The sequence below is a fragment of the Aquarana catesbeiana genome, linkage group LG06 (genome assembly GCF_042186555.1).
Source record: "Aquarana catesbeiana isolate 2022-GZ linkage group LG06, ASM4218655v1, whole genome shotgun sequence".
Taxonomy (NCBI): Eukaryota; Metazoa; Chordata; class Amphibia; order Anura; family Ranidae; genus Aquarana; species Aquarana catesbeiana.
In genome coordinates, this window is record NC_133329.1 from 253,677,781 (window position 1) to 253,704,950 (window position 27,170).

At 40.2% G+C, this 27,170-nt stretch overlaps 1 protein-coding gene across 2 annotated transcripts in view; it reads right to left on the reverse strand.

The window, feature by feature from the left end:
- Window positions 1-27,170, reverse strand: part of COL3A1 (collagen type III alpha 1 chain) — a 120,469-nt gene that overhangs the window by 78,256 nt on the left and 15,043 nt on the right. Inside the window, exons 2-5 of one of the 2 annotated variants that reach the window (XM_073633215.1) lie at window positions 17,693-17,892; window positions 13,772-13,831; window positions 7,429-7,545; window positions 2,292-2,372 (exon numbers count right to left, since the gene is read on the reverse strand). In XM_073633215.1, the coding sequence (XP_073489316.1) occupies window positions 2,292-2,372; window positions 7,429-7,545; window positions 13,772-13,831; window positions 17,693-17,892 (458 nt within the window). The remainder of the gene's footprint in view (window positions 1-2,291; window positions 2,373-7,428; window positions 7,546-13,771; window positions 13,832-17,692; window positions 17,893-27,170) is intronic. The other variant, XM_073633216.1, reaches the window with a different exon arrangement.

Genomic DNA, 27,170 nt, shown 5'->3' on the forward strand with positions numbered 1-27,170 from the left:
TATACTACACTGTACACTACACTACACTTACCACTATACTGTCCTGCCTACAGTCTTCCTATACTGACACTACATATACAGCGCCACTCTCTCTCTCCCCCCCAGTCCGTGTCCATCCATTTGAAAAAAGGAGGGGTGTGGAGGCGCCAACTGTGGTAGCTTGTTTATGCAAAAATGAAAGTTAGTGTAACAATTACACTTACTGGTTCGCAGGGTGGAGGTGTTTCTTTGAGATGGGAAGTGTCCTGGGATGTGCTGTTATCTTGTTTCCGGCTCGGATTTCATTCCTTCAGGCGTCTGAGTGTGGAGTCTGTACACAGGCTGAACCACTGCATCCAGTGTATGGAAAGCTCCACGCTGGTTCAGCCTGTTTACAGACTCCACACCCAGACGCTTGAAGGAATGAAATCCGAGCCGGAAACAAGATAACAGCACATCCCAGGACACTTTCCATCTCAAAGAAACACCTCCACCCTGCGAACCAGTAAGTGTAATTGTTACACTAACTTTTATTTTTGCATAAACAAGCTACCACAGTTGGCGCCTCCACACCCCTCCTTTTTTCAACATTGATTATCAACAGAGGTAATGGACACCCTCTGAGGATGGCTGCCTCCTCATTCTAGAATTTACCTGCCTTATGTTAATGTGCTATTATAGCTACCATTGCACTATTTACCTTAGACATCACATGCTGCGGAGCTCCGGAGACCCCCTCTTTTCGTGTCCATCCATTCCTTCTTGTCCTGCATCAGAGCAGACTCCGGAGGATAGGAGGAGGAGGAGGAGAAGACAGCGGCCCCGGCGGCTCACACTTTCCAGTGCTTGTCTCCCCCGCACTCCAGCCGCCATGTTCAGTGTTTCCCGGCGCACTGTGATTGGGCATATGGGGGTCATGTGTGGAGGCAGGACTTCAGGAGCAACTGCGTTCATGGAAGGCCAGCCCCATGCCGCACATGACCCCCATAAGCCCAATCACAGGGCGCCGGACACTGAACATGGAGGTTGGAGCGCGAGGGACACAGGAAATTAAAATTAGGAGGAGGCAGCTAGTAGTGACACTACTGGCATGAAATTTTGTCCCCCTAAATGTCGCACCCAGGGCCATAGCACCCCGCACACTATGCCGCTATTTCAAATACATTAGCAGGTCGGACAGTTCACATATACACTATATTACCAAAAGTATTGGGACACCTGCCTTTACATGCACATGCACTTTAATGGCATCCCAGTCTTAGTTCATAGAGTTCAATATTGAGTTGGCCCAACCTTTGCAGCTATAACAGCTTCAACTCTTCTGGGAAGGCTGTCCACAAGGTTTAGAAATTTTTATATATTGGAATGTTTGACCATTCCCCCAGAAGAGCCAGGCCAATCAAGTTCCTCCACCCCAAACTCACTCATCTATGTCTTTATGGACCTTGTTTGTGCACTGATGTGCAGTAATGTTGTTACAGGAAGGGGCCATCCCCAAACTGTTCCCACAAAGTTGGGAGCATGAAATTGTCCAAAATGTCTTGGTATGCTGATGCCTTAAGAGTACCCTTCACTGAAACTAAGGGGACAAGCCCAACCCCTGAAAAAACAACCCCCCTCCACCAAATGATTTGGACCAGTGCACAAAGCAAAATTCATAAAGGCATGGATGAGTGTGTTTGGGGTGGAGGAACGTGACTGGCCTGCACAGAGTCCTGACCTCAACCCGATAGAACACCTTTGGGATGAATTAGAGCGGCGACTGCAAGCCAGGCCTTCTCGTCCACATCCGTGCCTGACCTTACAAATGTGCTACTGGAAGAATGGGTCAACATTCCCATAGACACACTCCTAAACCTTGTGGACAACCGTTCTTGTTCCAAGAACCAAAAGCAATATCAGTATTCACTCCAATCTGCCATGTCGAATGACAATTTGTTAAGTCATTAAGTCATTAACTAACTGTGTCCATTTTTCATATCAAGCAACATAATACAGAACCATGTAATAAAATATCCATGTATAATATATATTCCTTAGCAAAAGGAATACATGTTGGCACAGTGAGCCTGTGTTCATTTCAAACACCCAAACAACCTCAGGGGAATTCTAGACAATCACCCTAAACATGATTGGGTATTTAAAGGGCATACAGGTTTGTTGCATCATTTCATTTACTTCTTTAGCAAATCAGTCCCATGAAGGATGTTTTAGGTATTTAGTTCCCTGGTCAAAAAACTGGTACAGTCCTCACTACCATACTTCTGAAAAAAGAAAAGTTAAGTGGGATGGAATGAAGATTAGAGTCTTACAGCCGTTGCTTGACCCCCCATGTAAGCTCCGCCAGATTTGAAATCATATCCAGATTTGGAGTCATATTGAGGTCTGTAATTCTGTAAAACAGACATTAATGTAAAATAGAGTTATTGATTAAAATACAGAAATATTTCCTTTACAGGCATCCCTGTATGTTTTGAAAAGTGATATGTTATGTTATTATAAGAGAAGATATCAAAATTTGCAATATGTAGCTGTACACTTTATTCGGTTTTTAAAGTGGCTAACAAGTTGTCTCCTGGAAATGCCTTTTTTTTACTCCTGGAATGTACATTTCAAAAATATATTTGATATTTATTATGATATTTTATGTCTACAGTGTGTAAAATATGGAAATCTATAGACAAAACAATCAGTGTCTATTGGCTATTTAATGTACTGCATATGCAATCAAACGCAATTTTAGGCTTGTCCGGGGTAGATTTACTTAAGGCGAATAAGCTGTTCACTTTGCGATGGATTTTTCCCCTAGCTTAGTAAATATGGTGAGAAATCACTTTGAAAAACATACCCAATCAAGTACAAGGAAAAAAATGTTTTTATTTTTTTTGGGACATGTTTGGATGATAGAAGTCAGCAGAATGACACTCCATTTACCCAGCTAAGTGAAAATTCCCTTGCAAAATGAGAATTCCTTTGGAAAGTGAACAACCTATTTGCCTTAAAGCAACCACTTTGTGTAAAATTATGTGTCCAGCGTCCATATTCCAATTAAACATAAGTACCCTTAATAAAAAAAAAAAAAATTGCAAGAAAGACAGAGCATCCAATCAACAATCACTTTGATGATGTCGGTTGAGTACAATATGGATAATAATTGTCTTCTATGAGACTGCAATATAAACTTAAAATTACTCAGACATAAAAAAAAGCTGTTAACAGGTATAAAGTGCAAAAACCTAGAGGTAGCATCACAGTACTACAGTAACTTTTATACCCATAGCTCCACCCAAATGTTAGTCAATTCTGGTAGGAGAAAACTGCAATTTTTTTTTCTGGTAGTATTGAAGCTTGCATCGCTCTTCCTGCCCCATCCTGCAACACACACACACATTTCTATTGGCCACTGAGGTTGATAAGCCAATAAGGAGGTATGGGCATGCAAGTAAGTTGTAGGATTTCACACTACCCAAATTGATCAGAACTTTGTCCCATCAGAATGGCCTGGCATTTGGGTTGAGTGAGGAGACTAAGCTTCTGCATGCATGTTGAGGAACCTCTAGGTTAAAGTATTCAGTTTAAGTCACTTTAATGTCTTTCTTTCTTTTTTTTATTGAATAAGCCAAATAGACACTTAAAAATGTTGGTTTATTTTACATTAGGTAAAAACAGTTTCAGTTACCAACAGACAATGTACAAAACAATGTACAAAATATATTCAGAGGTATATTTCAAGAGGAAGAGCTTAACACACGAGACCATACGAAAATTAGCAAAGACACATTGATGCAAACAAACTGCTGGTTTGACATAGGACTTAAAAATGTAAAAACAAAGTGTAATGTTGTGTAATGTTGTAATGTTCATTGGATAAATACACTTGTAAATTAAAATAAAAAGAGCTTTGTATTAAACGTAGATAAGATAGCTATGCAGGCTACAGAACATTTGGTTCTCAGGATCCTTTTATTTCTGGGATACAGTCTGCAAATGCTATAATTTGGGGAGTTCAGCAGCGCCCAAAGGCTAGCCCTATGAACATGTTTGCCTTCCAAAATGCAGTACCTCGCAGAATCACATCCCGAGCCATAGAATTTCTGCAGCCCTCCCTAGTAACCTATTACCTGTTGTTTGCAACCAATTCCTCTCTGTTATGGATAGACATAAATGCAGATGACTTGCTAAGAACAAGGAATACTAAGACAGCTACCCTGTCTGTCCTTATTGCACCTCTGAACTGGGAACACTGTGATGCTCTTCCAACAGGCACTAATGTTAATGTCATTATGCCCCCCCCCCCCATTCCTATCCTAATTAATGCAAGTTATTCTCAAGCTAAATGTAACACTTACAAAATTATGGCTCTGTATGGACATCTTTTAATGTAATCTCTTGTAATCTTAAACTAGAATGCCGCGTACAGACGATCAGAATTTCCGATGGGAAATGTTCGATGTGAGCATGTTGTCGGAAATTCCGACCGTGTGTATGCTTCATTGGACATTTTCTGTCATAATTTCCGCCAACAACTGTTTGAGAGCAGGTTGTCAAATTTTCCGACAACAAGACTTGCCGGAAATTCTGTGCGTGTGTACACAATTCCGACACACAAAATTCCACACATGCTGGGAATCAAGCAGAAGAGCCGCACTGGCTATTGAACTTCATTTTTCTCGGCTCGTCATACGTGTTGTACGTCACCGCATTCTTGATGTTCGGAATTTCCGACAACATTTGTGTGACTGTGTGTATGCAAGACAAGTTTGAGCCAACATCCGTCGGAAAAAAATCCATGTTTTTTTTGTTGGAATGTCAGATCATGTGTACATAGCAGAAGACTTGTGCCCCGTACACATGATCGAACTTTCCGACAACAAAACTGTGGATTTTTGTTCGAAGGATGTTGGCTTCAACTTGTCTTGCATACACACGGTCACACAAATGTTGGCCAACAATTACGAACGTAGTGACGTACAAGTCATACATGATATCTCCATTGGGAACGCTAGTTATATCTCCGGCTCATACTGGATTCCGAGCATGCATGGACTTTTGTCCGACGGACTTGTGTACACACGATCGGAAAGTCCGACAACAAACATTTGTTGGTGGAAAATTTGAGAACCTGCTAGCCAACATTTGTTGGCGGAAAGTCCGACAACAAACGTTCGATGGACCACACACATGGTCGGACTTTCCGCCAACAAGCTCACATCCAACATTTGTTGTCGGAAAATCGATCATGTACATTATCCTCTCCAAGTCCTGCAGTAATGGCTTCTTTTTTTTCCTTTGGAATGTACAAAAAGAGACAAAGACTCATTGCCCAAATTGTGATTCAGTGAGTTAACATGCTATTCTACTTACCATGAGAATGTGCTGGACTCCCCAGATAGCATGAAATTCAGACAGTAGTGTCAGGAATAAAGAATTCCTTGAGATGCTATCTCTCTAGCAGCAAAATCATATACAGAGTACTCAAAAACAAACAGAAATTTTTAGGTAAAGTGTATCTAAAGGCAAAACTTTAGTTTTGGGTAGATAGACAAAGGGTTAAAACCACTATCAGGTTTTTATTGCTGTTTGTGTCCCCATTAAGGAGAGTGACTTCCTTGATGTGTTCTGTGATCACTATCACTGGAACTGAAAGTTAGAGAAAATACAAAATTTTGAGTTATTATCAGAACAGGATTTTCTAAAGGAAATCTTCCAATGGGGACACTTGTTCTTGTTATAATTGTCTCAGGCTGAGTTCACACTATTGCGAACTGGATGCGGCAATCCGCATGACAGGAGATTGTGACTGCCTCTCTATGGAGCCAACTCACACATCTCCGGTGCGAATTGCACAGGAGTCCTCTGCATCTTCCAGTCCGTTTCAGGTCTGAATTCATCCAAAAATTCGGACTGAAATCGGACCTGAAATGGTGAATGGGGACGCACCGGACTCCTGCTGTGAGCCGCTCCGTGCTGCGGAGTGAACCCAGCCTAAGAAAAGATTTTTCTCGCTTTTGAGGTATTTTCCCTTATTTCCTGTTTTGTCTATAGGACAGGAAGTAATAGTAATTCTCCCCAATGACACACAAAAGGCAAAAAATACCCTGCAGGGATTTAATTTCCTACTCTGTTAAAAAAAAAAACTTTGGCTATAGATAAGTTTTAGTCTGGCATGCTGCTTTTTCACAACACAGCGACATTACAGTGGGGTTGATTTACTAAAGGCAAATAGGCTGTGCACTTTTGAAGCTCAGTTGCTCTCATTTTCTCCAGAGCTTAGTGAATGTGGTGAAGCTCTGAAGATTTCCATCATCCGATCACGTTTAACCTCCCTGACGGTATGATTATTTCGGATTTTAGGTGCTGAAAGCGGTACAATTATTTTGCATGGAAATTTGGCTTTTTATATTGTAGGCCTGTAATTCTTAACAATAACACACTTAAATCTGTCCAAACAAGAGTCTAGTAGATATCCCGGGTATGATGAAGTTTTAAAAAACAAAAACATAAATTATAATATAATAAATAAATATAAATAATTAAAAAAAAAAATAATATAATAATAATAATAAAATAAATTTCCTCACGATTCACTATCGCTCAGTTCTGCAAGTGTTCTAATTTACTATCGCTGTTTTCTAGCTGGTCTAAAGCCACTTTTGACGTAAAGGGACACTTTTTGGTTGCTATGGACAATCTCAAGTTTCCAGGCAGAAAGAACAGTATATATCATATAAAACTGCATGCAGGGCATTGGACAAAGCACTGGGGACAAAAGGGATGTGAAATAAGTTCATACAGTACTGTAATCTGTAAGATTACAGTACTGTATGTGTTATGGTTTGTACAGTTTTTTGAATTTGCCGTCAGGCTCCGCCCCCGTGCGTCTCGACGCTCGCAGGGAACGGAGCCTGGCACGGAGAGGCTTCGGAGGAGACAGAGCCCGCAGACACAGGGGGGGACATCGCAGGATCCTGGGGACAAGGTAAGTAACGCCGCACCAGGATCCTGCAATGTAATCCCGAGTGTGGCTCGGGGTTACCGCTAATGGGACTGAAATTTAACCCCAAGCCACACTCGGGAATACCGTCAGGGAGGCTACGCAAAAATGCTGTTTTTTTTCCTCAATTTTCCTTTCACCTGATTGGATATTCTTTGCTCTGGAAAAAATTAGTGCAACTGCACTTGCAAAGTGCACAATCTATTTGCTTTTAGTAAATCAACCACTGTATGTTGGTATCTTAGAAATACCGGAGAGGGTAGTAAGTAATTTGGTACTTTAATATTACTCTCAAATGTACAAATATTACCAGCAATCATCTAAGCCCATTCACCTTTGTTACTTCTACCAAAACTATGATTATAACTGTATGAAAACATAAATGGGTATGGTATTTTTTCATACATCCTGCTCATGAAGTGTGTAATGTGAAAATAAAAATAGAGGTTACATACCGGCTCTCCTCCACCATTTAGGGAACCACAGCCTTCACAAATCCCAGGAGGGCCAGGAGGACCTGGAGGACCAGGTACACCAGGACTGCCATTCTCACCATTTCTGCCGGGAATGCCCTGATAAGGAACGGAAATAAAGCGTTTCATATAGCAATGCTTCAAGAATTGCATCTGTGATAGGAATACTAGGTGTAAGCTATACAAAGTGTGTTTGTGCATCTGCAAAACTTCATTAAAGATCTATTTGTTGGTTTGGCTAAAGTGATTTTTGTTACCTTTTTATTTGAATTGAAGGAATGGTTTTGCCAGTGGCATAATCTTGCTGAAGCAGAAGTACCTAACTTTGTTGAGCTTCTTAGGTGAAATTTGCTTTACAAAAAAACAACTTTTTTATATTTAGGATGAATTAGGGTAGTTTTGTTTATTTTAGTCAATGTTGTTTCTATTTGTGTTTCTTCCTTTTTTGTGTATTTATTTGATTTTAATTTGTGTACTGTTTATTTTTACTGTCTCTTTTTAACTTTAATTAAAAAAAAAAAAAATTAAAAAATATAATTGGAGTTGATTTACTAAAACTAGAGAATGCAAAATCTTGTGCAGCTCTCCATAGAAACCAATCAGCCTCCAGTTCTGATTTTTTTTTTTTTTTTTGTCAAAGCTTAATAGAACAAGCTTAAAATTAGAAGCTGATTGGCTACCATGCACAGTTTCACCAGATTTTGCACTTTCCAGTTTTAGTAAATTGGCCCCATTGCTTTAATCAATGACAGGTCCAGGGTAAGTGTAAAGATCTTCTGTAACCCACAGGAGCAACTTAAAGCCTGCCGCACCCTAGAAACCACCAAAGAAACCACCAATGTCTTCCCCAATGCATTTCACCAAAATGGTAAATTTTTTACTGAAATCTTCTACATTGCACAGAAAATTCAGGGACATGAAAAAGCTTAATTTCATGAATACCTAGATTTTACTAGTGGAGTTAATCAATCTCTAGTTAAAAAAAATAGTATTAATGGAACATATGTACAGAACTGGATTTCTACTCCTGCCCGCACACAAGCCTAAAGATGTTTCTAATATGTCTGTGTAGATATCTTATTTGGTCCCTTTTAAATATGCCATTTAAGCATGGTGTTATATTTGTTCAAGAAGTGTAAAAAATGCTTGTCAGTGCCCTGTTCACTGTGCCTTTGCTATCTCAAAGAGTTAGACCAGCCCCCCCAGTTCTTACTGTGGTCTACAAAACATCTCTCTGTATGTTGTGGGGATGAGGGGAGGATGATGGATCCTGCAGTTTAACAAAAGTGCAATTGAACAGGGCTGACACAATTTTTTTCTGATTTAAAACTAGAGTGCTGGCAACCCACAACAGGAAATTTGAAACTGAGATATATTCTAGGTGGATCAACAGGCATTTCTTCAGTATTTGCAGGGTCTTTAAAGGGATAAACATGGGGGTGCATTGGATCAGCAATATTACCTTTTATTGCTCATACAATACCCTCCTTCCTCAAGAATTAATTCATAAATAATTCAGGTATGTTTACTGAAAAGCCTTCATAGACTTCTTATTTTTCAGCATGCCCTGGCAAATTCTAGGCTTTTTTGTGCATGGGGTTTAGGAGAGGCTTCCTTCGTGGACGAAACCCATGCATGCCTTTTTTGTACGGCGTATTGTGTCACGGGAAACAATCGCCCCAGTTTGGCTTTCTACTTCTTTAGCTAACTGCAGTGAACTTGCATGACAATTTTCTTCAACCCTTGTCATCAGAAGACACTCCTGTTGAGATGTTTACTTCCTTGGATGGCTTGGACATCTCTGTGAGATGGTTGCAGTTCCATCTTTGTTACTTTTTTTAGCACTTTTGCTACAGTATTCTGACTGATAAGTAAAGCTTTGATGATCTTCTTGTAGCCTTCACCTTTCTTGTGTAAAGAAATTATTTTCTTTCTCAGGCCTTGTGACATTTCTCTTTCATGTGGTGCCATTGTTGAGAGCATGAAACGAAAAGGGGTTTTCTTTGTTAGGTTCACACTGATGCCAATTGAATGCAGGGATGCTCACATCCAATTCACATGACAGGGGAGTATGACCGGCTCTCAATGGAGACAGTTCACACAGCTCTGGGTCAGCCATGGTCTGCATTGGAAAACAGTCCTGTGCATCTTTGGCACTGTTTCAGGTGCAAATTCAGGCAAAAATTACGACCTGAGTCACACCTGAATCGGTGAACAGGAACGCACCGGACCCCTGCTGTGACCTGCAGCTGCATCAGTGTAAACCCAGCCTTAAATAACACCCTTTTATAATCACCTGCCTGCTAAACACTTGTTTAATGAATAATTAGACTCATCTGTTGTTGAATTCTTGTTAATTAGGATTTTGTTGTCTAAAATTTAGCTTTGTTTCTGAAACCACAAAACAGTAATTCTCCCACTCTACAGGACACTGGTCCGGCCACATCTTGAGTATGCAATCCACTTCTGGGCACCAGTCCTCAAGAAGGATTTGCTGGAACTTGAGAGAGTCCAGAGAAGGGCAACACAGCTAATAAAGGGACTGGAGGATCTCGGGTATGGGGAAAGACTACAAGCATTGAACTTATTCTGTTTGGAGATGAGACACTTGAGAAGGGATGTGATAGCGATGTACGAATACCGTACTGGTAAAGAACTTTTCAGTGAAAGTGAATTTAAAAAGACACACCATTCACTGAAATTGGAAGAGAAGCGGTTTAAACTTAAACTGCGTAGAGGGTTCTTTACTGTCAGAGCAGTAAGGATGCGGATTTCTCTTTCACAAGCAGTGGTATCAGCAGGGTGCGTCGATAGTTTAAAAAGAACTATTAGATGGGCACCTTAACAATCGCAACATACAGGGTTATACAACATACTATTGTCATAAACACAAGCACACTCACACACCACAGGTTAAGCTGGATAGACTAGTGTCTTTTTTCAACCTTACCAACTATGTAACTATGTAAGACTTTCATTGGGGTGTATTCATTTTTGCAATATGGTCTTGAATGAATTAGTTAGGAAAAATACATTTTTGTGTGTGCAAATGAACACATTTTGGTTGCAATCAATGGCCCGCATTTGTGGGAGTATTTTGTAGTATACTGTCCCATAGAAAACGTTGATTCTGAAAGGAAAGTAAAGGTTTTCTGAAAAATCTGTTGAGATGTACTGATTTATGTTGAGCACTGTATATATATATATATATATATATATACACCCCTCACATTTTTGTAAATATTTTATTATATCTTTTCATGTGACAACACTGAAGAAATGACACTTTACTACAATGTAAAGTAGTGAGTGTACAGCTTGTATAACAGTGTAAATTTTCTGCCCCTCCAAAATAACTCAATGCACAGCCATTAATGTCTAAACTGCTGGCAACAAAAGTGAGTACACCCCTAAGTGAAAATGTCCAAATTGGGCCCAATTAGCCATTTTCACTCCCGGGTGCCATGCGACTCGTTAGTGTTACAAGGTCTCAGGTGTGAATAGGGAGCAGGTGTGTTAAATTTGGTGTTATCACTCTCACTCTTTCATACTAGTCACTGGAAGTTCAACATGGCACCTCATGGCAAAGAACACTCTGAGGATCTAAAAAAATAATTGTTGCTCTACATTAAGATGGACTAGGCTATAAGAAGATTGCCAAGACCCTGAAACTGAGCTGCAGCATGGTGCCCAAGACCATACAGCGGTTTAACAGGACAGGTTTCACTCCAGGCCTCACCATGATCGACCAAGGAAGTTGAGTGCACGTGCTCAGCGTCACATCCAGAGATTGTCTTTGGGAAATAGAGGTATGAGTGGTGCCAGCATTGCTGCAGAGGTTGAAGGGGTAGGGAGTCAGCCTGTCAGTGCACAGACCATACGCCGCACATTGCATCAAATTGGTCTGCATGGCTGTTGTTCCAGATGGAAGCCTCTTCTAAAGATGATGCACAAGAAAACCAGCAAAGTGCTGAAGACAAGCAGACAAAGGACATGGATTACTGGAACCATGCCCTGTGGTCTGATGAGACCAAGATAAACTTATTTGGTTCAGATGGTGTCAAGTGTGTGTGGCAGCCACCAGGTGAGGAGTACAAAGACAAGTGTGTCTTGCCTACAGTTAAGCATCGTGGTGGGTCTGGGGATGGGGATGCATGAGTGCTGCCGGCATTGGGGAGCTACAGTTCATTGAGGGAACCATGAATGCCAACATGTATTGTGACATACTGAAGCAGAGCATGATCCCCTCCCTTCGGAGACTGGGCTGCAGGGCAGTATTCCAACATGATAACGACCTCAAATACACCTCCAAGACAATCACTGCCTTGCTAAAGAAGCTGAGGGTAAAGGTGATGGACTGGCCAAGCATGTCTCCAAACCTAAACCCTATTGAGCATCTGTGGGGCATCCACAAACGAAAGGTGGAGGAGTGCAAGGTCTCTAACATCCACCAGCACCATGATGTCATCATGGATGAGTGAAAGAGGACTCCAGTGGCAACCTGTGAAGCTCTGGTGAACTCCATGCCCAAGAGGGTTAAGGCAGTGCTGGAAAATAATGGTGACCACACAAAATATTGACACTTTGGGCCCAGTTTGGACATTTTCACTTAGGGGTGTACTCACTTTTGTTGCCAGCGGTTTAGACAATAATGGCTGTGGTGAGTTATTTTGAAGGGACAGCAAATTTACACTGTTATACAAGCTGTACACTCACTACTTTACATTGTAGCAAAGTGTCATTTCTTCAGTGTAGTCACATGAAAAGATATAATAAAATATTTACAAAAATGTGAGGGGTGTACTCACTTTTGTGAGATACTGTATATATAAAACTGGTTTAGAGGCACTCACGGGTCTTGCAAAGGAGGAAGATCAAAAACAGCAGTGTTTTAATTGTCAACAATAATCTTGAGAAGGATGGACTGAGCTTCATCAAAACGTTGACAACAAAAACCCTACAGCTTTTGATCTTCCGCTTCTGCAAGACCACAACCGTCTGCAACTGCGCCTGCGCGAGCTGACGTACAGCTACGGTGATTTGTGCAGGAGAGCCAATCTGCCGCTGTGTAACAATGATGGCTGGTTGGCAAGCAGTTAATTTTTCTAGGCATTCATGGATTTTTTTGTTTTTATCATTTTGTTTGTCATTTTTTTTAGTTTAGCATTAGGAAATAGCGAACATTTAATAAGAAACCTTTATTTGATTTGTAAATAAATGTGCCATGCTTTGAAGCATAATTCAAGTGTCATTTTAAATAGGAAAATTATAGAATACATTTTTTAAAGCTAACACCGATCAAAATAGAAAAATACTGCTTTTTTGGAATGTTTTTTATCTATGGAGCAGAAGTCAGTAATTCAATCGCCGACGTACAGCTATGGCAATTCGCACAGGAGAGCCAACCTGCCACTGTGTAACGATGGTGGCTTGTTGGCAAGCAGTTAATTTTTCTAGGCATTCATATATTTTTTTTGTTTTTTATTTCATTTTTTTTGTAATTTTTTTAGTGTAGCATTAAGAAATAGCGAAAAATTTAATAAGAAACCTTTATTTGATTTGTAAATAAATTTGCCATACTTTGAAGCATAATTCAAGTGTCATTTTAAATAGGAAAATTATAAAATACATTTTTTTAAACTAACACCGATCAAAGTAGAAAAATAGTGCTTTTTTGGAATGTTTTTTTACCTATGGAGCAGAAGTCAGTAATTCAACTATGTAACAATTAAATTGTACAATGTTATTATTTGTATAGGGTTATGCACATATACTGTACCTCAACAGTAAATTACAATTATAATTTATATAGGGTCATATCTATATCTCAGTTAACACAGTTACTTAATTTGTATCTATGTTTATGTTTTATTACAGGCTTACTGTAGATCTAATTTCCTGTGGTCACCAGGAGACTGGGCTTACAAGATATGTAAACCTTATCTTTAAAACAACCCATTCAGTTTAAAATAAAAATGAAAGGCAAAACATTTATGTATAGACAAAACATAAATTGTGTCTCCCCCTTTCTTAATAAGTGATCACATAACCTTTTTTCTCAGCTGCATAGGGAGCGCAGAGAGCTGGGGGAGGAGAAACACGACACGTCTGATCATTAGAGGAGAGCAAACTGAGAACTAGCTAGAGAACTGACCACTTTGTGCTGTCATGCCTGGTGTGGTAACTTTTTAATAGGAAAGCAGAGGGACTGGCAGGAACACCAGGTATTTTACACAAAGGAAATGTTTACATTACAATACACCTAAAAAAAAATCAAATTTTCCGAGACATATTATTCCTCTAAGTTGTTGAAAAAATAACTTACGTTGTCGCCTTTGGATCCTTTTTGTCCTGGTTTTCCATTTGCACTTTCAGCTGGCGTAGGCTGTTCATAAATAAAATTTAGAAAAACATTACATTTTCTGTTATCTGTTACACTTTTTAACTATTTAAAATAGATTATAGAGCAGGTTTACATTAGTATAATGATTTACTTTGTTAAAGTTATGGTAACGATTTGTTTCTTTTTTGTTTTTTTTTTAAATAGCAAACATGTTATACTTACCTGCTCTGTGCAAGGGTTTGGCACAGAGCCCCCCCAATCCTCCTTTTCTGGGGTCCCCTGGCGGCACTCCTGGCTCCTCCTCCTCTTCGGCGAGTGCCCCCACGGAGAGCCGATTTCCATGAGGGCACCCATGCGAACGCGCTCCAAAGACAGCAGGACTCGGCCCTGCCCCCGGCTCCCGTGTGACTGGATTTCATTGACAGCAGCGGGAGCCAATGGCTCCTGCTGCTATTAATCTATCCAATGAGGACAGACACAGCGGCTGGAGCTGCTGGGCTTGTGATCGGGTTCAGGTAAGAAAAATGGGGGCTCTGGGGGCAGCTGCAGCACAGAAGGTTTTTCACCTTAATGCATAGAATGAGACTTTTGAACTCCTTTAGAGAGCAAATAGTATTGGTGGACTAGGAGACTGGGAGATGTAGCTGATGGCAAGAGCGATTTGTAACTATACCTAAATTAAGTCACAGCGTGATCCACTTCAGGAACCCTTTCTGCATTTTTCCAAATGTTGGCGCTGTGTTAGGCTATGGAAGATTTTTTGACACCAGCAGAGATGCAAAAGTTGGCTGCAGTTTCAGGAGGTAGATATTAAATATTGGGGTATTGTTTACATTCTCCACTCGCTTACCTTGATTCTCCAGTCTTCTTTTTGTTAAGAGAAGTGGAGCTGTCACTTAATAACAGTTTTTTATTGTCTTAATTATTTGGGATGTATTTGTTCACTTATTGGAATTGCCAGAATGCCCACACATATAAAGAGACTGATTCTCTAAATGAATTGAAAATCTTCATACAATAAATCATCTGAATATTCACATCAGTTATCCAGTCACATATAAAACAAATCCCTGTTAACTTATTATATATGCATGTGATTGGACAACTTACTGTGTAAAGATTCTCAACCTCTCTATTAAATTGGCCTTAATGTATCTCTGATTATACCGATTTAGTCTCAGAGTTAAGGAAAAATAAATAATAAAAGCTATTGGGTACCCTTCAGTCCTGTTTTGCTTGGCACAGTACTGTCAGGAATCAAGGCAGAAAGCAAGTCTTTACTTGTAGGAGTTAAAGTTAGAAGATAAGTTAGGAGATGGATTAGAGGTTGAAAATTACATTTAGGATTACTTTTTAGGCAACTGAGTGTTAGAGTACATTGTAGGGTAAAGGTTCGGATAAGGGTTACACTTTTGCTTAGGTTAAGGGATAACAGAACTTTTCCATTTATCAAGCATGCAAACATATTCATATCTTTATAGTCAACTCTATTAGCTGGTACAATTGCACTACTTCTTTTCTTTATGCAGAAAGTAGGGACAATGACTATTACAGGGTGGAAAAGGTATCTTTGGTGTGCTAGTTGTAATTGACAGCCCATGTTCATATTCACCAGGTTCTGGATGGGGGGAGGGGTCAAGTGTTGGGGTCAGTCTACGAGCTAACCATGTAATGCAAATGTGTTAGAGCCCTTGCACACTGGGGCGGGGGGCGGCGTCGGCGGTAAAACGCCGCTATTATTAGCGGCGTTTTACCGTCGGTATGCGGCCGCTAGCGGGGGCGGTTTTACCCCCCGCTAGCGGCCGAGAAAGGGTTAAATACCACCGCAAAGCGCCTCTGCAGAGGCGCATTGCCGGCGGTATAGCCGCGCCGTCCCATTGATTTCAATGGGCAGGAGCGGTAAAGGAGCGGTATACACACCGCTCCTTCACCGCTCCGAAGATGCTGCTGGCAGGACTTTTTTTACCGTCCTGCCAGCGCATCGCTCCAGTGTGCAAGCCCTCGGGGCTTTCACACTGGGATGACAGCAGCGGCACTTTCGGGGCGGTTTGCAGGCGCTATTATTAGCGCAATAGCGCCTGCAAACCGCCCCAGTGTGCAAGGGCTCTTAAGGGAAGAAGGGTAGGCTTTAATGCCCACCTACTGTACATATGCGCATATGACAACTGAGGTTTTTGTGCTGAGAGTGTGCTCATTGCATGCACCCAGCACAACTCCCAATCTGGTTATGATTGGGAGCCAGCAGGAGGGGCTCCTGATCATGTGACAGTCAATTATAGTAATCACATGATTGGGAAGTCTGTTCCACCTCTCTGGGTAAAGACTCAGTTAAAGGGCCAGTGGGAGGGAAAGGGGGCTTACAGGAAACCTTTTATATTTTTTTATTCTGAGGGAAACATGCAGTTTTCATTGCTTACACTTGGTTTGGATTATAGCCATGAATATGAGGGGTTTTCAAAATGTGTGTGTGAAATTTCTTTTCACCTAAGGAACACATTCCAAATGTTCTTACTGAGGGCTTGCACTTACATTTCAGACATGTGCTGAAAATTATTTAGATGGGCTATTAAAGGGAAAATCTGGCTGAGAAATTCTGCCAAAAAAATTAACAGAAAAATGAAAACGAATTGGTTCTTTTAAGAGCACATGTAACCTGGGTAAAAATAGTATAGTTAAATGAACCGTAACTCATTTTTTTTACTCATCTTAAAGAAGATAATTAATTTTGGGCATATATTTATATATAAATAGAAAGCAGCAAATCAGAATTAGGTGAACAGATGAAATATAATAGTACTACAATAATCTTTTATGTACAGATGTGCCATATAATCTACTAAATTGGCGTGTTGGTCTTTGTACCTATAAAGTCTTATGTTGTGTACTTTAAAAACTTCTATGTACTTTGATAGCTGACCTAGACAGCGATGACATAAACACTTACTAGGTACAAACTGTTTTCTTATTATTAGAATGCTACATTTTCCAGTGCTACCAACAGCTGTTTCAGCAAAATGGAATAATATACTGGGGAATCTTTGTATAGCTCAGTACACTATTTTTACATCTAGTAGTCTTCATATAGTTATGTATTGCAGGAATTGATTATTTAATCAAGTGATGGAAAAGGAGATATTGGAGAGATAATCAAACTGTGGCAATGATGACACTTTACTAGGTCAATCAGAAGCCTTTGCATATTTGCATAGGTAGTGCGAGAGCTGTTGACTGGAGCATTGAGCAGGGTGCGTGTCCGGATGCTGGAGACCCAAAGTACAATTGATACAGCTGATGGAGCAGGTTATTAAACTATAATTATGTTTACCTGTTTGGTTAATAGGAAGGTTTACTTTAAGTGAAACATGTGCCAGAAGAAATATGGAAGCCGCCATTGATGACCTGTTTCCTGGCTTACTCTGTTTTCAGTACTTTCTGAGTCAATGGCCTGGAACAAGTATCACGCAACTAAAGGTAGAGTTAAAGTGATGCTATACTCACTGATCGATCAATGGTCACTTTCATTGGCCGGGCCAAGATGCCGCTGTTCCAGCACATGCATGATAGTTCAGTCGTCTCGGCATTGCCAAACCTATACAATAATCTGTGCATGCGCAGCTCACTGTATATGGGCGGACAGGCAGGTAAATAACTTTAATGCAGAAGAGACATAGTATGTCTCTTCTGCATTAAAAATCCTGCCTGTTCACCTATGTTTTATATTTTTCATAAAGTTCCACTGTAAGTCAGAATTCCTGATCATTATTTTTTTTCTTTGTTAATGGCTTGGAAAAATATTGAAGCTCGCAGATCAGCATGATAGTCAGGCAATTAGCACTATCAGAAGGTCAGCAATGAAGGTTTGCCTGGCACTTTCAGTACAGATCTCCTTTGAATGATACTTACACTTGGAGGTGATGGACATATTGGGCAGCACTCTCCAAATGGAATTTCAGGGTTTTCACACTCTGGGTCGGTGTCATCACACATGATTTCATCACACAAAACGGATCCAGTGTCGCAAACACAGATTTGGCAAGGTTCTGGTTTCCAGACATCCCTGTCTGCGTAAGTTTGTCCTTGATGAGTACATGTTGCCGATTGCACTGTTGGAAAGAAAAATTGCAAACAAGTCAAGAAATCGGTGAGGTTTCTATCAGACAGCAGTAAACCATTCCCTTTTTCCAAAATAGAAAATACTTGATTGCTCTCAATAATGAACATTTTGTGCCACCAGAAAAAAAAAAAAGTTTGATCATTGCCTTTTATTTCACACCCTATTCCCATCTATAGTTACACAAGTCAGATAAATGTTTGATTTTGGCCTCCTTTGAGCTGACGACAACTTTGGAGACAATACGTGATACATAGTCATACTGAATTACCATCAGCCACATTACATTGCATTTTTCTCATCTCTCCAAGCTGGATATTCAGCGTGACAATCTGTGTGAGTGCTGTGTAACATTGTGCATAATATATACATGACAAACTTGAATAAACTTTAGTACACTGCAGCTTTCCTTTTAGTCTTTGGCATTTCTAATCTGTTGTTGAATCACAAGACTGGCTGAAGAGAATGACAGGTCTTTTGGGTGGGCTTCCAAATAGTGACAAAGTTGTAACATGCTTGTGCATTAAATCTCCATTATAGTTTCTGCTGGAAGCATATGTGACAAGATGACAATGACATTGAAAGCAATTGGGAGACAAACAGCACTTTGTCATCCTATAACAGGATGTACCTGCACAAGGACCTATGTGGCAGAGTTACTATGTTTTATTTTAATGATAGCTGAAGATCTATTTTTTTTAAGACATAAGCATGTTCAAGATTAAGCGTTTAGTGGTTGGGGCTTGATCTTCTTTGAGTTAAAGACCCAATAGCATCCCATCACAACTGACTCTCCTGAAGTCACATCAGGACAAGATGTTTTTTCTGAAGTGCTAATAACATACTGTAATTAAAAAAAAAACACTCTTCATTGAATTAAGGTGTTGCTAGTCAAAAAGCCAATTCTTAAATGTAATCACATTACATTATGCAAATAAATTGTTGTTATTAATTGAACAAAGGTATAAATAGTATTATTTCATTGTAATTATGTAAAATGTGAAGGACTGTTCTCATTTAATTCTTTAATTTAATACTGAGTCCAGCTTTGAAAATACAGAAATAACTAACCACTGCACTACCACAATTTCTCCAGCAGATAGCAGCAGTGCTTTTTTTTACACATCTGGAGCTAATATATAGAATACCCGATTTAAACTTAACTGAAACGAGATATCAGCTGGCTAAAAAAGGGAAAAAGTGCTGTTTTGGCAGATTTTTCACTGTGGAATAATTTTACTTTGGGGTTTATACATCTGCGCTGATTTAGTTTATTTAGTGTAAGATTATTATGTGCAGATGGGGATTATTTGTCAGAATGTTATGGCACAATGCAGCATACGTTGCACAGACACATTGAACAAAAGGCCCTAAACAGTTGTTAAATGTATTCATGAGAACATATTGGCATGGTGATATGTAATTATAGGGGAGGATGTGTAGCTAAAGCCAGCTGTCTTTGCAAATTGAGGGGCTGAGGATTAAATTGTATTAATGTATACTGCCATCAGAAAATTAAATTTGGATGTTATGAATGAAATGCCAAAAAAAAAAAAAAAAAAAAAAAATGTCTTCTCTTTGTGCTGAATCTGCTTAGATATTTGTATGTGAATGTATTTTCAATTTATGGCATTAGCATGAAAAATCCGAACAAAAAATAATTCCATGTTATATGGATTAAAAACTTTACCCAATTATACTGTAAGACCCCTTTCACACTGAGGCGCTTTACAGGCGCTATATATCACTAAAAATAGTGCCTGCAAAGCTCCTCTACTTTCACTCCAATGTGAAAGCCTAATGGCTTTCACACTGGAGCGGAGCACTGGCAGGACGCTCAAAAAAGTCCTGCAAGCAGCATCTTTGAGGCGCTGTAGGAGCGGCATATACACTGCTCCTAAAGTGCCCCTGCCCATTGAAATCAATGGGGAGCGCTGGCAAAGCATCGCTGCAGCGACGCTTTGTGTGCGCTTTTAGCCTTTTTTCGGCCATTAAAAGTGGTTAAAAAGGGGTTAAAGGGGTTAAAAGTGCCCTGCTAGCGACCGAAAAGTGCTGCAAAAAACTACAGTGAAGCGTCACTAAAAATAGCGGTGCTTTACCGCCAACGCCCGGCGCTGCTCAGTGTGAAAGTGCCCTAAAGCGTATATTTAAGTGTGACAATATTTCAAGAGGGGCACTTTAACCATAGCATTTTAGGAAACAGCAGTGGTATTCTCTAGTGTTTTGTGATATGATTGGTGGACCCCACCACAAAAATAGCCTATTGGGAATCTTTGTATTTTGAGGTAGCACTGAATTTGAAAACCATTTACTATTTCATTCCAACAGCCACTGAAGAATGTGCAAAAATCCATAAACCAGGAGGCCGGCACGCCCTTCCCTATCAGATGGCGGACCTCTGGTCAATTGACCCTGTATGACATTACTGTTCTTTGAAGAAAGTATTGTACTTCCTGTAGGATAGCACCTAATAAGGAAGCATGCCCCCATGTCATGGGGGATGGGGGTAGAGATTCTTACACTATTAACCTTTGTCACTTGTGGAGCAGATCCCCCCCCTCCATTTGTCACCCATCATGTGTACATACCCAATAGCAGTCTAAATTCAATAGAAAATCGCACAACAGTAACCTTAACATCAACCTATACTTAAAAATTTACATTAAAGATATTTTACAGCCATGTATTATTACATGAGTAAATACAATAAACACCTTTCCATAAAACATTAGAACTCTTTAGGCTTTTCCAGCAATCATGTTATTGTCACTGCTAAAGGGGCTTCAGGAACAGTTGCTCAGGCCCAATCGGTCAATCCATGGCTCTGAACAGTAATCTCCACCTTTAGTAGAGATGACATAACCATGTTTCCAGAAACCACAAAGGATCCTGGTCTCTCAAGGAGATATATTTTAGACTCAGTTAGTATTATCTATGATTATGGCATCTCTGTAATGTTGTTTCAAAGCCCAACCCCAACCAAAACTTATATTAGTTTTTATAGGAGTAGCTAAGGGTAAGAACCTCTGTCAGGTTTTTATTGGTGCCTGGAGCCTTACTAGAGGATCTCTTCTTACTTGTTATCCTGGTGATAACATTGTCAAGAAGTCATGAGCAGCAGAAGAATCTCTCCAATGAGGATGCAACAGATAATATGTAGAAAAAGCTGGCACTCCAGTGAATCGTCTATAATCAAATGGTCTTTATTGACATTTGTGTAATACAGTCATGTACAAAGCCAACGTGTTTCGGACATCAGGCCCTACTCATGGCTAACAAACAGATTAATTTGACTCTTATAAATAGTGTAAACATAATTGCCCTTCCCACCTCCGGGAACACATGCTTCCAGGAGGGAGGAATAATTTGTCCAATACAAAAACATGTAAATATATCCAATATATCTCTCGCTGCAGCAAAAGTCATTAGAACGATGCAGGGGGCCAGAGAACAAGAAAAAAATATTGCACAGAGCAGGCAAGTAATATTGCATGTTTGTTTAAAAAAAGTAAACCTTTACAATCATTTAATAATGCACGGTGGATTTCATATATATCTGTGCCTATTGCAGTTAGAAGGCTTGCCTTGCATTACAAGACCTGCTAGCAATACACCAGTACCCTCTCAATGAATAAATTACTTTTGGGATTTAGTAAAAACGCTTATGCCCCGTACACACAATAGGATTTTCCGACAACAAAACCTTGGATTTTTTTCCGAAAGTTGCTGGCTCAAACTTGTCTTGCATACACACGGTCACACAAATGTTGACCCAAAATTCCGAATGTGAGAACGTGGTGATGTACAACACGTACGACGAGCCGAGAAAAATGAAGTTCAATAACCAGTGCAGCTCCTTCTGCTTGATTCAGAGCATGCATGAACTTTTGTGCGATGGACTTGTCTACACACGCTTGGACTCAAACATTTGTGTGCGGAAATTCCGACAGCAAATGTTCGATGGAGCATACATACCGTCAGACTTTCCAACAGCAAGGAAAATCTGACCCTGTGTATGCGGCATTAGGGTACTTACTGAATCCCAGTACCCAATCCCAAGTTCTGTCCATAACAAATATTTGACTGATTTAGATGGGGTTACATTGTTTTATTGTGCAGTCAGTTCCCTCATCTCGTATTGCAATTTAGATTTAGAACATCTACTTTAATTTGGTTTTGCTCAAGACTCACATGTATGAATCTGAAACACTATTTTTAAAATAAAGTGCATATTTTAGATAGAACAAAGCATTCTGAGGTTTTTATCTGGAACATTGTTTTTGAAGAAAGTTGATTTATATCAGTGCTACATTGCCAACAGACACATGGGGCAGAGTTATATAAAACATGCCGAGTTATGATCAAACCTTTGCTTTTTATTGATGTTTGATATAGTTGGCACACATTCAGTAATAGAAAGCACTAAACAGATCAAAGCTACGCTGAACACAACAGACTGATTTAAAAGTGTTTTACAGGGTTTCCATTCTGCCATTTTTCACAGTTATCTAATAGTACTGTTCAATGTGTAATTTATAGCTACCAGCCTTGCTTGTCTAAATTAAATAGTACAAGGGACACAATATTTTACTTATACAGTTTGGAGGTGCATTACACCTAGGTATTACTTTATAGTCCCAACCAGGCTGATGATCAGTAACAATTTCTTCTTCTTGCATTTTTAGTGCTACCACCGCTAAATGATAGATCCCTGGCTGGTGTGTTTACAAAGAGCAACCAGGGATTCACATACACTATATTACCAAAAGTATTGGGATGCCTGCCTTTACACGCACATGAACTTTAATGGCATCCCAGTCTAAGTCCATAGGGTTCAATATTGAGTTGGCCCACCCTTTGCAGATATAACAGTTTCAACTCTTCTGGGAAGACTGTGCACAAGCTTTAGGAGTGTGTCTATGGGAATGTTTGACCATTCTTCCAGAAGCGCATTTGTGAGGTCAGGCACTGATGTGGACAAAAAGGCCTGGCTCACATTCTCCGCTTTAATTCCTCCCAAAGGTGTTCTATTGGGTAAAGGGTCAGGACTCTGTGCAGGCCAGTCAAGTTCCTCCACCCCAAACTCGCTCACCCATGTCTTAATGGACCTTGCAAATGTTGAGCCAATTCAATATTGAACCCTACGGACGAAGACTGGGATGCCATTAAAGTTCATGTGCGTGTAAAGGCAAACATCCCTATATATCTTACCTTTTGGTAATATAATGTAGGTAAACTGGCTAAATATGGCCAGTTTGTACAATAGTCCTCCAAACTGTAAACCCACTTGGTTCGACCTGAACCCAAAGCTCATTGATATTGTGTATAATGGCAAAAACCCTGGTCGCTGGCAGCGGATTTTAATTCCACTTCAACACCGTCCTTACCTTTCTTTCATTGGTGATTTATTTTTTCCCCTTTTGTATGTAAACCTTGTTAATTTTCATCCATCGTGTTTATTTTATCATTCATTTAAAGTTTTCTATTTCATTTCATAATAATGGCCTCAGTGCAGATAAGGCAGGCCTTACTGTAACTTTTATGGACAGTATTCGTTGGTAATTTACCCTTCTGGAAATACAGCTAAATATCTAAAGGCGACTGTGGTGGGTTCTCCACAAATTTTAAAATCCTTTTTAAAATTATCTTTACATTTTTAAAATCCTTAGTATATCAATGTCCCCATATCCCCCCCAGAAGTTACTTCACCATGAAAATTATGCTGAGGGTCTGGTCAGCAGTTATTAATTAGTTCTGAATTCCTAAAACCTGGTCCCCTCATACCTACTTGTGGAACAACTCCACACTTTAACATTTGAATATGAAACCCAACACTGTTGTATGGACCAGACTGGGTATTTGTGTTGTTGACCAAATTTTCCAGGCAGGTAAAAACGCTTTTTCCAATACCGTCAAGTCAGACACTCTGTTAGAGCTCAATTCCCACAAACTGATAATTTCTGCTAGAGACCAATTTTTTCAACTGAAATTTCTTCATTAAATATAATACACTCCCCAGAGGTTACATTGTGTTAGGCCAACCGGCTTCCCTATTTGCAATAAATGTTGGTGTGACATTGGCACCTTTTATCATGGTATGGAGTTGCCTCCTAGTCCTTGACTATTAATGTCAGGTGATGGCTAGGCTGGCGTCGGTTTTGGGCTTTCCCCCAACACTGAACCCCCTCATATTATTATTAGGCATCTAGGATAACCTTTCCACCCAAAAGCATGGTAAGCCTTTCCTATTCTCTGCATCCTATTATTTTAGACAGGCAATACTCAAGTGGAAACTTACTTCTCCTCTGTCCTGTGGTGACTGGTGTTCGACTGTTTAAAGTAAGCTCCAAAAGTGGACAATAGCACATGGCATTTGCACACTTGATGAAAAATATAAACTATGTTAGTTCCAAGATAAAAAAAATATATTTTGGTTACCATAATGTTGATGAAAACCTTGTTCTGTTTCACCATACTCATTGTGAAATTATCTCATTGAAGTTAAAAACCCTATTCCATTGAATTTTCCAAAAAAAGGTTGTCATACTAGGACAAGTGAACAGTGCTTGTCATTTCAACACCCTCCTAGTCACAGTACATGTAGATGTGAAAAATAATTTTAGCTCGGAGTGGATGGGAGCTATAAGGAAGGCCAATCGACAAGATGGCTCCCCTGGACAAATTTCTGTGCACAGGCTAATACATGTTCCCTTTCATGGTCGCAGAAATTGGGCACTTGTTAATGCGCATACCCACGCGTACACCTGTGTGAGCATGCATACCCGCGCATGAAAGTGCTTACGAGCACTTGTGACAGATATTGGTACCAAACAGGCTATTTAAACTGAGCCAGTGCTCAGGATCAGGGATGTTTTGTCCTCAGCCTCCTGTGTATCCTGTGTTCCTGTAATTCTGTATGCTGATTCCAGTTGCTGACCCGGCTTGTCTTGACCATTCTCTGAACTCTGCCTACACTGACCTCGACCTGTCTCCTTACCTCCGCTTCTATCTGCTCCATTGGCTTCTGCTTCACTGATCAGTTCCAGACCTAGCTTGTTTCCTGACCCCGCTCCTGCCTGTGTCCTGTACCCGATCCATCCTGTCTGTGTTTGACCCGACCTGCCTGACCCTGCTACTCTGCCTGCTGTTACCAGTACCCGCCTACCACCCTGCTGTTCCGGCTGTTATACAGTCTGCTAATAGCAATCATCTCAGCTGCCTGCTGTCGCCAGTGCCAGCCTGTCTCAGTCTGCTGCCTACCAGCTGGCCTGCTTACTGCTGTCTTCTGACAGCTTCAGCTGCCCAGCATGGACACCTGGCCTGCTGCTAGCAAGACTTACAGGCACTCATGCCACTCTGCACTCCTGTACCTCCTGTCTACTCTATTGGGGGTCCCGAGTCAGAGGTGTGATATTAGGCTCTGCTACAAGGTACATAATAGGAGCATATTTGGCATTTTCACTATTGGTGCCAGAGAGCTTTCTTCTTGCACTGCAAATAACCACGTCTAATTTGGTATCAATGCAGTAAGTGCACTTTTTCATATTTATATTCTTTTCTTTGTTACATACCTGTAAGTGTATGTCTGTTAGTATAAATTTATATTGGTACAGGAATTTTCTTTTTCATCAAACTATTCCTGTTCAGAAATAATCTTAGACTCTTCTTTCCACAGGGTTCTGAGATGAAAATCTTACCTGCTCATACTAAGTGTTCAGAAGATTTACGTGAACATGAACTTGTACTTTGCCCATACTAGATAAAAAAAAAGGTTTAATTTACTGTAAGTTTCCTTACCTTCCACTTTCTCTCCTGCTACCCCAATCTGCTGAAAGAGTGGTCCAAATTCTTTTATACGTTTTGACTTAGTCAGCTTTTTTTACAGGCTGTGCACACCCCTATTTTACAGCAGTCCAAATTGAAACTGTCAGCTCAGACATTGAGCACTCAAGGGAATGGGAGTGTTATATTTTCCTCCACACTCAGAAGTATCAAGTATCTCCAGGCACCAAAGACAGATGGGGGAACTACACCCACTTAAACATGTAAGGAAATCCTCTTAATGGGTCCCCGAAGTAAAATTAACTTGATACTTTGCCAAATTCGAACAAAATACAAGTGAACTGTAAAATTATATATTTTTTACACTTTTTCATTCTTAATGTGTCATATTTCAATTACAACTATGTTATAGATATTTGTTTTTCAATTCAAACAGCTTCCCTGATAAAGAAATGTTAAGACATGATTGGGTAGTTATGTGAAATCTCTCCATTAGGGTCAAGAACACAACAAAACACAGGATGTCTTCCTGTTTCTGTGACAAATGCTTCCTTAATTTTTTTTGCCCTGCTCTCAGAGGGTCAGAAAGAGAGGTGAAATGCGGTCATGGAAAGCAATAAAAACTTGAGAGGAATATTTGCTCCTTCCAAGTTTTTCCAAAGTATAAAAAACAAATATTTTGCTTTAGTGAGCTTTAAGCTTTCATAAAAAACATTATAGTTGACCTTGAAATTAACTTAGATGGAAAAACATATGACTCATGGTATAATCAAGTTTTATCACGGTATTTCTTTGTGTAGCCACTAATAAGGAGAGAACCATATGGGAAATGGGAGATGACAATACATAGTGTTTGTTCTTTATTGTAGTGGTTGTAAAACCACTATCCTACAATCATACAATCCCCTCTGTTAAATAAGGATATGTGCCCCACTGTGTGTGTCTTTTTTAAAAAAGATGTGGATTTCTACCTTCTTTCAGAGCATCTCCCACTGCTCACGTGACTCCTTGTTTCTCTCCTCTCCTGGGCTGACAACTCCAGCGGGTGGGGCTGCGAACTCCCACTGTAGACAGCCGGGGGAGAGGGGGAGAGGAGGAGAGAGCCGAGGAGTCACGTGAATGCCATGAGATGCTCTGAAAAGAAGGTAGAAATTGGCATATTTTTTATAAAACACATACTGTGAGGCACAGATCCTTATTCAACAGAGTGGAATGTATAATCGTATAATAGTTTTATAGCAGCAGGAGTGGTACTGTCATGAGCTGACAGGCAGGGAGGGGAGGGAGGAGAGGGCGGGGGAGAGGACAGAGGAGAGCTTCGGATGACAGAGACACGTAAACTGACCACGGTGTCAGGGCTCAGCAGCCATGATAAACTGTGGTCAGTTTAAAAAGGGGAGGGCAGAATGAGGCAGGATCAACCAGGTACTTCAGGTGATACAGGGGGCAAAATTACACAGCACAAGCACTGCATAACATGCTTTAAGG